The 12,482-nt window shown below is 38.2% G+C and overlaps 1 protein-coding gene across 3 annotated transcripts in view; it reads left to right on the forward strand.

The window, feature by feature from the left end:
* Positions 1-12,482, forward strand: part of NFIB (nuclear factor I B) — a 271,990-nt gene that overhangs the window by 235,491 nt on the left and 24,017 nt on the right. For all 3 annotated transcript variants that reach the window (XM_035895570.1, XM_009640034.2, XM_035895571.1), the window contains exon 8: positions 1,104-1,288. In XM_035895570.1, coding sequence (XP_035751463.1) covers positions 1,104-1,288 — 185 coding nt within the window. The remainder of the gene's footprint in view (positions 1-1,103; positions 1,289-12,482) is intronic.

Genomic DNA, 12,482 nt, shown 5'->3' on the forward strand with positions numbered 1-12,482 from the left:
GCTTTTTCTTGTGCAAACTATGACTCAAAACAAGCAAGCTCAAAAATAGCAAGTCGTTTAAAAATTAAGCTGAAAACCCCCCCAAAGGTATGAAAGGTCTTCCAGAAGAGCAGTGTTGGTGCGCTTGTGCTGACACAGTATAGAACCCTGAGCAGTTTATAGAACACCTTGCTTATACAGACCTGGTTTTGTATTCTCCCACTAACGAAAATGAAAACACCCTTGTCTTTTCTCCATTTCCATTGGCCTCAGTACCTCCTTTTTAATATGTTGCCAAGTAGGTGCCCTCTAGATGTGTAGTAAGGATGGAAAGTGGGTTCTCATGGAGCATGATAGAACACTCTCTACTTCCAGCCAGATGTCTGGGCAGCAGCAGGACATGCTGTACACTCCTTTCACTGTGAAAACATGGCTGGTGGTTTAGACATTACATATAGTTTATAGATAGCGAAGTGTGTGTTTGTAGGGGCTGGTAAGAAAGAAAATGCAAAGAAAAACACATATAGTTTGCCAGAGATGTTTTTATTGGGTGAATCAGTTTCCCAGGCCCTGAGGTTGAATGTTCATTAGCATTTTCACAAAGGTCAGGTAATATTCCTGGCATTACTGATGAGTAGTTATTACGCCCTCCTCACATGGGGCAGGTAGTGTGCCATGCAGTGAGGAATTGCTAACTATTTCTTAGGACCTGGTGACTTTGCTCTCCTCTGTTGGGCTGCTCTGGATAAAAGTGTAGGTTTTATTTATTAAGTAGAATATTTCTTTTGTTTGTGTGGGCTCCAGATGGGAAAACTGTATAATTGAAATGCCTTTTATGGTGAAGAATGGTTACTGTTTAAAGAAAAAACCAAAAAAAATATGATGGCACAAAACCAAACCAAGATACATTATTGATGAATTTGAAACAGTAGCACTTTCCATTGCCTGGGATGTTGTGAGGGGTGGACATGTAAGATTTTCTAGAAAGATGCCATGAAGCAGGAGTGCAGTGTACTGATTTGTAATTGACTTTTTATTTTTCTTGCTGTAACACAGAGGTGAAGAATTTTAGAAGAAACAAGATGCGAAGTAATTTTTATTTTATTTTATTTTATCTTCTCCAGTCATCTCAACTAGAACTCCACCTCCACCTTCACCATTGCCATTTCCAGCACAAGCTATTCTCCCTCCTGCCCCGTCTAGCTACTTCTCTCATCCAACGATCAGATATCCTCCCCACCTGAATCCTCAGGATACTCTGAAGAATTATGTACCTTCTTATGACCCGTCCAGCCCGCAGACTAGCCAGGTACTGTAAAACAATGCGAACCCTCCAAAACAAATCCTATGAGGAATGTGTGTCTTCCAGGGCGTCTAGACTTGTATCTCACTAGTTCCGGTCTCAGAGCAAGCTGGGAGCTGGCATATAAGAGATCCAGCAACTTTTCCCGTTGAATAAAGGGCACAGGTTAGTCACACACACACTCGCTGTTCCTCTGTCAAGTGCAAGCAAAATACTTGTACTGAACCCCCTGACAGCACTAACAGTGCAGATACCAGTCCTGCGCCCCTCCTGCAGTCTGGGTGCCTCTGTGGCCTTGCAGGGCAGCTAGAGACAAAGCAAGGAGTGCACTGATACATGAGTGCACACGTGTGCGCACACAGAGACATACAGGTGTATTTATAGACCAACAATGAAAATAAACTCTCGCAACTTTCCATAGGCATGCCCTGTTTCATAGGCACCTGACATTTCTTTGCACAGATGCAAAGACATTACTGTGGTGAGCACAGCACAAACACACAAAATTGTTTTTTCTTCTTTTTTCAAGGAACACGCAGTAACAGATGAGTTCCTGGCTGCTACACCAATTCAGACTTGTGCCTGATACGGGAAATTAACATGGTTTTCATTAGTGAAGTAATTTGTAAAGGACTGTGTGCAAAACTGCTTTCCATGATAGCATCAGCACATAGCGTTAGCATGTGATCTGCACTACAGGATAAACTGCAGTTGAGGCTTGGTCTGCCAATACTTGGAATATTTCCAGTGTCAGTGTAATGTAATCTTTGCTGCTCAGGCTGTTATTTATTTCTGATGCCTTGTCTGAAAGGCTTCTGTGGAACCCTGTAGCTTGCGCGTTAGCATGTTTTTTGGAAGAGCCTTAGGAATGTAAACTGAGAGACAACGGTCAGGTTTTCCTGCTCCTAAGAGTTAGGTTCCTTTGGTAGGACTGTCTTATCAGAGATGAAGGGGTTGCTGTGACAGCATTTTGGTTTGGGCTTTGTTTTGTTTTGTTTTTCACCAATAATGACAGGCCTTTCAGCATGCATTTCAGGCACAACAGCAATAGAACTTGAGACCAAATCAAACTTTCGCTGTTGAATAACAGATACGGCCCCTCTGGGGCTGTTCAGGTCATTGTGGCTGTTGTCCCCATGGGCTAATGCTCTGGTCCAGCTGCATGACTTTCTACGTCTTTAATAAAAAAAAAAAGGAAACAACCTGAGTCCATAAAATCAAGTTTTACTTTGAAGGCAGAAATCCTAACTATGTGATTTTTGTTGGTTACAATATTAATGCAAATTAAACCAAAAAGTGAAAATGGAATATGTCGGCTTTAGAATACAAATTGCTGTCTGTGCATGGATTAAAAGTCTTTCAGTCCCATATAACACTTTTGCTGAGAATCAGCTGGGAATGTTGCATGCAGGACCTGATTTTAATTTGTGTAAAATTTCCATGAATAACAAAGTCTAATTAAGACATCCATTAAAAGTCCTTAACGTTAATTCAGTGTGGAAAATCTTAAGAGTTCTGTTGGATTTTTTTTTTTAAACTGATGTCTTAATTAGGCACTATTAAGGGAAAAATTATGCAAATTAAAATCAGGACCTTACTGTTATGCATTTCTTTAATTATTCAGTGCTTGTTTTACTTACATTTTGATTTCTTATATATATTAGAAGAGCAGATTAGGTGATATTGTCTCTGGATTGTACAGTGTTCTGCTTTGGATCATTGCTGAAAAAATACAACATCTAAATGAAGTATATGACTTTCTTTCAGTTGACAAATGTGCTGTCTTGTTATTTTAACATTCGGGAGTGTATTCATTGAGCAGGAAAAGTGCTTTCAACTCTTTGCCCAGCAAGGGTCTTACTCTCTTCCCTTATCAATCGTTAGACCTTAAAAGATAAGATTTTACTCTGCTGATTTTTTTCAGAGTGGTAGCAAACTGAAAACACTTCCTGTTCTTGTGTTGTGACACCATAGGGAATAACAGGCCAAACTGGGCTCAATTTACTACTTTCGTCACCTTTCATAACCTTTATATTATGGTAATGTTTTTCATTTCATTTAATGTTTGATTTAGGTCCTGAGAAGAGGGGGCGGGGTTAAGCAACACCAAGTATGGGATTCCAGGCATCTGCATCAGCTATTGTCCTCAATTTATTATCATTAATCGCTATTGTTAGTGGATCTCTTTTAAATTTAATTCTTTGAAGTTCACCTCTGAGACATGCTGTACATTAGAGGAGTTGCATGCCCAGCCAAAATATCTCTAAATAGAACATTTAAAGGATGGCTGTACAAAAAGTATAACAGCAAGAATAATTTTTTGCTTAGGAAAGGAGGCAGCCGTCTGTGAAGTTTCAGTCACAAAAGGGAATTGTTCTGATACAATGGCATGCTTTGAGCCAAACCAGTTTTTCTTTTCTAAATAAAACATGAATTTTTATTCAAACAAATTTAATTATTATAAAATGCAAAATGGCATCTGTAGGAATACCACATCAAATTTAATTATACTTTCCCACCTCAAAACATGCTCATTTGGATTTCAAAAGGAGAACTATGATGATAGTTTTAATTTCAGCTTTAGAAAGGATGGATACCCTGACAGTATTTACCTAAAATGAACTGTTCCTCCCCAACATCTTTCAGTAATACGCTAATTTAGATTGTTACGACAAGCAACTGAGATGCCTTGTACTCCCCACAGCAATTTTGAGATTAATTACATTACTGCTATCCTGATTATAGTGAGACAGTCATGCTATTCAATGGAATACTTTATGTGAAATTAGTTTAAAGATATAGAGCTCCCATAGGTTTCCACGGTGGGAAGCAGTGGGCAATTTTCCTGACATAATGTTAAATAATCCAAATTATGTGTGATGAACAGTCAGGAAGTTCAAACAGGCCTTTTGGCTGCAGTGAAAAATGATTCAACAATGGATGATCCTAAATAACAGAGAGCCGTGGCTGTCAGTTTCATGCATATCTGCTTTTTATCCCCTGCTCAATCTGGAGAATAAACAAATAAATGTACTGAACAGAAATGGACCTTGTTAGATAAAGAGCTGGACCTTGTTAGATAGCGAGCCTCCAACTAGTAGTCTGAAAAGTTCAAAAGGTTTTGAGAACTGCCATACTTTCTGCTAATTGAGTAATTCTGCTGGGCCCTTTTTATTATACTTGTTTCAACACTTTTTTTCTCAGCTAGGCGTGCATGTAACTGGATGAGATTGTGTGTGTGAGTAAGTATTTGTATTATGACTGGGTGCTGGTCTCTCCATAGTTAAACTGATGCTGGCTACGCATTGTAAGTTTCAGCAAAACCTAATCAATTGGTATGTGTCTAATCCACCCACAGTGTTTACCCATCTACAGTGTATTGAGGTTTTCAAAGCTACCACAAATTTTGAACATGTATTTCCTTTTGCAATGATTCCAGATGGGTGAATCTTTTAATCTTGGAAAATATTACCTCCTCTGTGTGTATGTGCACAAATCTGCATACACTTGAAATGTATTAATAATTGAGAGGACATCAATCAATATACAGTACCAAAGTCAGACTTCCAATGAGTCTGAACGAATCACCAAGAACAACAACGCTTGTGTGGCTGAAGTCAAAACCAAAAGCTCCAAACTTAATGCCCCATTGAGTTAAATGAAATAATTTCCTGATTAAGATGTGGTGAATCACAGAAGGGTCAGCAAATGTGATGAAGGAAATGATGGTAAAGCAAACAGTTAAGGTGAATTCTGCTGAAGAACGTCCTGGCATCAGCAAGAATTTTTTTTTTCTGACTGACCCAAGCAAACAGAAGTAGACAATCATGCAAGCCCTTTGAGTTTGGATTATGAAGGACACAGTTTGCAGGTAACCTTCAATCAAATTTTGTGATGCTTTTGATGCAATATGCAGTTTTCAGTGGCATGGTAAAAATTCCTCCGATTTGGGGGAGTTAGTCAGGTATAGGACCCTTTTCCTCTTACAATAAATAGTTTATGCTTGTTAGGTACTACAATCCAAGTGAACTGCTGTCGACATACTGACTAAAATTCCTGGGGCTATTAAAACATACTTTGTTGCATTGTGAGCTAGTTTGCAGCTTTATCTTTTTAATGGTTTTATCTTTGTCTGAAGACAGAAATATCTGAACTGCTTGAGAAGAGCTGCTTCTGGAAGCTGGTGAGGCCACTTATTTTCCTCTCATAATTGATTGGGCTATTAAATTTTTTGTTCAATGAAAGATAGGCACACTCTTCAGCAATGCCAGGCGGATGCTTTGTCATTTTTCAATACAATAACTGTAGTCATTTAGCAATGAGGAGGGAATCTTGTAAGGCTCCTTTCAGGCTGGTCAAAGAGTTTCCTGTTGGAGAAACTGGAAATTCCTGGGGAAATGCTAGCAGAATAAGCTGACACAAGTGATATGTGTGCATTTGGTTTCTTTTGTATAGCTAACACTTTTATTTGTTGACAATTAATAGTTTTCAGCTTCTTGGGTGAGCCTTTCCTTTAAATTTTTAAGAAATTATTGAGGATTAAATACGGCAATGCGCTGGTTTTACTTGTAATTGGGAGGCTGAGATAGAGTATTAGCTTAACTGTGTCTACTGACGAGCATTTAAAGATTTAATTGCAGTTGTAAATGATACTTTGTATTTAGTTTTCTCATTTTTAGTTTATTAAATGCACAGTTATAAGTCTCCAGAGTGCATGAAACACCATTTAATGCAACAGTATCTTTTGAACATTTATCTACAGAGCGGTTTCCTTTCCCATGCTTGTGTAAAATGGACTTACCTCGTTGTTAAGGCAAATATACAAGGAAAGCTGAGTATTTCATTGTGCTCTATGTGTTGACAAATAATTCTGATTTTGTGAGCTCACAGGTGAAATTGTGATTCAGGATCGAGGACTCTTCACCTAGAATGTCTTATGATATCTGTGTCTGAACACATATTGCTGAAGCTCTGCAGTTGCTCTCAGCTTCAGCAGCGTTACATCAAGAGGAATATGCTTTCTCAAATGGATGAGACTCAGAGCTTTATAGATCAAAGCCAGCACCTTGATTTCTCCCAGAAAGTAGCACAGATGTGATGTTGTCAGCCAAGGACTGGCAACAACATGTTTTTTCTAAAGCTAATTCCTCAAGCAGACAGGTAGCTGCGTGTCATACCACCTGAAGCTTCTGTGTGGCATCTCCCAGTGAGGTCTGTGTAAGATGTGTTGCAGTTACTCAGGTTGCAAGGGTATGGAACCTATTGAGATTCATCCTTATGAAAAGTGGTAAGAGCCACTATAAAAAGGCAAAGTGCATTTCTGTTGCTACCATCGTGTCCAATAGGAGAAAAGAAATCTGTGTAGCCTTCTTGGTAAATGCTTTATGGAACCCACCAGGTTCAACCTGAGTCAGAACTTCCCTTCAGTACCTTCTACAGTCTCACTGGCAGTGCTCTAATAAAAACATTCCCTTATTTTTAGCAGAGTCTCAAAGGCACCGTGTTATGTTACTCAAATAGGTAATAACTATTCCATGCATTTGATGAAACTGCCTTCTGTACTACTAAGCTGTCTCCAGTGGGAGACTAACAGGGCCATTGGATGTTTACAGATGTAGAGGGTTGGGTTTGTGTCGTATCACCAAAAAAAAAAAAAAAGGGTGTGTGTGTGGAGTTAGAAAAATGGAAAATATTTCTTCCAGTTTCTTTTACTTGTAGATTTTCTGAAACATCCATCAGCCTCTGTTGATATCACGGAGTGCAATGGCATGGACTCAAAGACAGAATTTATTAGCTGTGATCTCCAGGTTCATAGACATGGCTAAGTAGCCAACTGTTAAAACAAGGTATTTGGTATAAGAGCAGGGGACCAAAATGTGCAGAACTGGATCTTCTACAGCTTCATCAACAAAATTAATTCAATCAGTGGTCTCAAAACTCCACTGCCATAGGGTTTTGCAGTGATATTCTTCAGAATAGAATCGGAACTTTTCCATTAGAAGGGGCTGAAGAGAGAAGAAATGGGTGATAGAGTATTTCCAAACATGGTGAATCAAACTTGACTAAACTGCACTCATTGATTGATCACCTGGCTATAACAGGGTAGCCTTCTTGGGAAACACAGAGTTCCTATTGAAAAATCCATGTTTTGAGATGCAAATATATTGTTCTCCAAGTGTAGTTGTTAGCTAGAATAATGTAACTTTTATTAAGCCCTGAAACTTCTTTCTAACATACCCAATGTGGTATCATGTGTAGCTGTATTTAGGACATGACAGGATTAAGATGATTTCTGGCCTTTGTTGATTATTTCTTTGAAGATGCTTTGTATCTAAGATTCTAAGGAAAATTGGAATTATTTTATTTGGAATTATAATTACAAATATTTTGTAAAAAAATATACTGTGCCAATTTAAACATGAAATATATTTAATCATTTAAGCAACTTAATAGTTTATGTGTATTGTTTAATTTGTATATCAAATTTCTGCTATGTTTGGATATCTCATCTGTAGATGTTAGTGTTGCCATTTCACTACGGCATCAGAAAGATTTTTTTAACATTGGAATTAGTGAGCTATATGACAAAACACTGTCCTAAAATGTAACTCAAGAGCTAAGGTGTAAGTGTGCTTATATTTGGGCAAATATGTGAACAGACGTCTGAGAGGAGGTTGATTAATTAATGACTATAAATATGTTAATAAAATCCCAGCAGTGAAAACATGTACAGTGAATCCTGCTGTTAAGAAAGTCCATGTTCATATCTGTTACAAGTTTCAGTTCAGACTTCAGACCTAAGGATTATCTGAAAGTGTGAGTAGTGCTTACAATCAGATACTAACAGTCTGAAAATCTGAGTTAATTTATGTTACAGCTATGATATTGAATACAACTCATCTGTGGCCTTGGGCACATGAACGGATTAATCTGTGGCAATTCAAGATAGTGTGAATTAAAAAGCTGGAAAACGTAACATAGATCTGAAAAACAAGTTAATCTCCAATCCAACAATAGAAAAATGTATACCTGCATAAGTTTGGTCTAAATTTGCCAGACCTTCATTGTGTTTGCTTCTTTCCCTGCCCCATTTTCAAATGCACAGTTTGTTTATCTAACACAGCTGCCTCCATGCAATTTGCTTGAGGTTTATGCCTCAGGCATCATCTCTCTGTGAATCCATGACACAGACATATTGATGCCCTAGTTGATGGTAACAGTTGATTTTTCACCTGTAATGCACTTGTCTGTAAGAATCTCTTCAGGGAAAACTGGAACTAGAACCTGGAACTTGTTTCAAATAGGGACAAAATAAATTTGTGTTAAATGACGTGCTGCAAGTATTTGCACTTGTAATTCGAGCGGATACTATCCAAATAGATATGTAATTTCCATGCTAAAATATCTTTTGACAGAACTGCAAAAGTTAAAAGAACAAGAGGTCACAGAAGCTATTTCTACCAGCCAGTTTTCAGTAAGATTATGAATTGACAACTTCAGAGGACTTCCCTCTTTGCACTGAAAACTTAAAGCAGGACAGAGGACTTGAGACATCTGAGAGAGCCAGTGTTCTTGAGCTCGTACTGATCTCATCTACCACGGTCCAGATTCTAGACCTTTATTTAAAAACCTTTTAGTTTTGTGTTTGCAAAGATGACCATAGAAGCGTGAACTGAGTATAAACCAATGCAGCGATGTCAGTGTCAGTCTGAAGACAGGCCTAAGCAATAACTTGTGAGACAACAATGTGATCTGTTTATTTAGGACTTGTTTATGATCTTAAGCTGCAAACTAATTATGATAACTTAAATATCAGGTCTTTTAAATGCTTCATTCTTGTTCACTGTATGCAACAAAGAGAAGTATGGATGTTTCAGGAAGGTTTGTTATGAGTGATGTTCATGTGACAGAATTTGGGAGAATATGAGATTGCTTTTCATAAACTCTGTTTTCAAATGTAGCACACCTAGGAAAAACACTGAAGTTTTAGAAAAATTTCATGTGCACCATATCCCATGACAAGCTGTGTCCAAGGGAGGACACTACAGGAAACTTTCAATACAGAGGGAGAAGTTAGGTGCTAAGACCTGGTACATCGAGCTCTGTCTTGTGTGTGCTTATCCCCTCTTGTGTTAACTTGTTTGTTGAACAATAACACCTGAACAGTTACTGCAATATACAGTATTTGACATTATTGCAGAATTTTTTTTTAAAAAAAATGTTACAAATGTGAAAACAGAGGTAAAATTCTTGAAAAAGGAGAAGAACAGATGTTAGAAATTACAAAAATAAAAGCAGAATAAATCATAAAGTGCAGTTGGAAGATATTTGGGGAAATGTTACAATTTGCGATAAAGTTGTTAAGAGGCAGGTAACTAGGCTATAATTGCATTTGAAATCTAATATGCAGTCAGAGTCTGAAATGTTGGAACATAAGAATTAAACTTACTGAAGTAACAAGTTTTCCCTTTTCTTACTTCAGAGGGTTTTTTTTTTTTGTCTAGATGTTGCAGACCTCAGTTTTGTTGTACTGTGTCTGTGCTGTTTTACACGTAGGACAGATATGGAACAATGACTACCATTTAAGAAGACATTAAAAAAAAGAAAATAAATAGAAATGTAGACTCTTGGTGGGGGGTCACAAAGCACATCCACTAAAATCACTACCAAACTAGAGGATTTCACCCTCAACTGCGATTAAGTGGGGTGACATACCATACTGCTCTTACATCTTGCACAGGGAAAAATGTGGTTTGCATGCAAATGGGGTGTAAGCATAGTCTTTGTCTTAAAAATGAGCAAGAAAAGGGTTTGCTCATTTGGACCTTATGCACAAGGACTAAGCTGGAGTCCATGTGAGCCATTGCATTCCTGTTGGCCGGGATCACTAGGGAAGAGTAGAAGGTGATACATTGCTGTAAATCGTGCTGGTCTCCAGCTGTGTCCTTCTAAGTCATTTGAGTGTGGCTTTGGAGACAGAGCTCTTTTCGGAAGCTGATGACACTGGCTTTTTTAATCCATAAACTCCCTGGAATCTTCTTTCTTAGTTTTTATTAGAAGTTTGTCATTTTGGTAAGGGATTCTCAGTTGGTTTTGTGGTATGTTAGCGCACCACATGAGCTAAGGCTCAGGTCAGTGACTCCACCTAGGAACTACCAGACACACCTGAGAGGTGATATTCCCTCCAGCAGGCTGCGTGGACAGCTGGGCTGCCAGGACAGGAGAGGGGCCTCACCTCTGCAGCAGGCTCCCCATAAACATACTGAAAATCCAGTCCAACAGAGCAAGCACGTCTTACTGATGAGAATTTAGGTATTTTAGAGAAAGGTTTGTCATAAGACCTGCCTATATTTCTGACACTTTTCCCCACAAATACTTCAAACTGTGTCACAGCTTGCTCGCCTATGACAGAGACTGTTTTATTGCAGCATTGAGATGTCTTGAGTTGAACTCTTACAACCCACAATCAGCGAGTTAGGATACTTGTCTCTAAGTTTTGGAGTATCTTGGGTAATTTGTAGGGGGAATTTATTTTACATAACTCTCAGGGATTTTCTGAATTTATGTTGGTTAAAATTTACATTTTGTTCTTAGGCAGGTGGAGTCAGAATTCTGGTCACCAAGACACCTGGCTTTAGAGGCTGGCAGGCCCTTAAAATAGAGCCCGCAAAATAAAATTCCCTAAACCACTGCTGAGTTAGATCTCAAAGAAAGTGGACTTACTGACACATAATTAATATATGACTGCTGTAATAGAAAGATGTAATTTGCATTCTTGAGGAAAGACCTCTGTAATTACTGACTTCACAACCTAAGACCCATTGGTCGTGTAAGCATGCAAGCAGATGCTCAGTAAACTTTCAGGCCACATTATTTTCTAGAAATTGTCTTGTATATATTCTGCCACATCTCTTTTTCATTTCAAGTACACATGACACGGGAGATGTATCTAACTGTTAAGTTTCACCTAGTGAATAAAAATTAATGTAGCGCCAGTTATTTGGGGAAATTGTGTTACTTGTGAAAGTATTGTCATTCCTTTGAATCCATGCTGCTTTCTTATTTTGAAGCTACTTTGACAGTTGACACTTATTCCTGTTACTAAACTCCCAGCAGTAACTTAGCTTATGTAACTAGGAACATGAATGAAAGAGTAAATACCACCCAGTTTCTAAATTTGCAAGAACTTGGGATTCCATAGCTCTTTTCTCCTCACCCTTGCTCCAACACTTGCCCTGCCCACCTCCCCCCCCATCTCCCCCTCCCCAACATACAGTTATGTTTAGAGGGTCACTTTTTTTCATTTAGAGGGGTAGTTTGTTGGCCACTTCTCATTAGTGTACATTTTAGAGCGGGAAATTGTCTGCTAACTGCTCAGTATTCCTATGAGTACAAGATTCGTCTCCATTTGCACTTATATTTTATAATGTTTTCTTCTAGCTTAGTTTTAGATGTCTTAAAGAACAAGACTCTCTCTTGGGGGCATTTTCAAAGTCTAGTAGATCATGATGCCAGGAAGTTTCTCCTGCTATTAATTTTAAAATTCCTTCCTCTTAATTTCATTCCGTTACCCCAAGTTTATACTTCCTGTACTTTCCAAATAATTCCTTCCTCTTCTGTGTGTTTACACTCTGCACATACTTGCGCTAATTGTCTCAGCCGAGTTATTATTTCATTACCATAGTCATGCTTACCTCTTTTAACCTTTCCTTGTATCAGTTGAATCAGGTGCTTTATCAGTCCATTTCTTTACTCTGAGTTATCTCAAATTCAACAAGATCCTTCTGATAATAAGACTCCCCATATTTTTTACTTTGTATGACTCTATTGTAAAATATCTATGATTCACAGAACACACAATTGGTTTAAGACATAGCTTATCCGCCACTGTTGAAAAAACTCTTTACTACTTGCTAGGTTTCAGTGCAAGTTATTTGTTGTTGGAATATTTACAGTCATGCAGAATGTCTAAGGCATGTTTAAGCATTGGATAAACATATAAATTTACCAGTGAAGACTGGCAAATTCAGATGTGCCCTTATGGGAAAGGAGCATATTACCTTGATGACCTGTACCATAAGGTCATATGCAGACTGCTTCTTGTGTCTATGAAAGAAGTGTCTGTCTTTATTGTGGTCTTGACTTGCAAAGTTCCCATTATTAAACACTTCTCTGTTTTTGGTAGGTGACTTTTAGCCAG

This window comes from Egretta garzetta, unplaced genomic scaffold, assembly GCF_000687185.1.
Source record: "Egretta garzetta isolate BGI_Z169 unplaced genomic scaffold, ASM68718v1 scaffold175, whole genome shotgun sequence".
In the NCBI taxonomy this organism is placed as follows: Eukaryota; Metazoa; Chordata; class Aves; order Pelecaniformes; family Ardeidae; genus Egretta; species Egretta garzetta.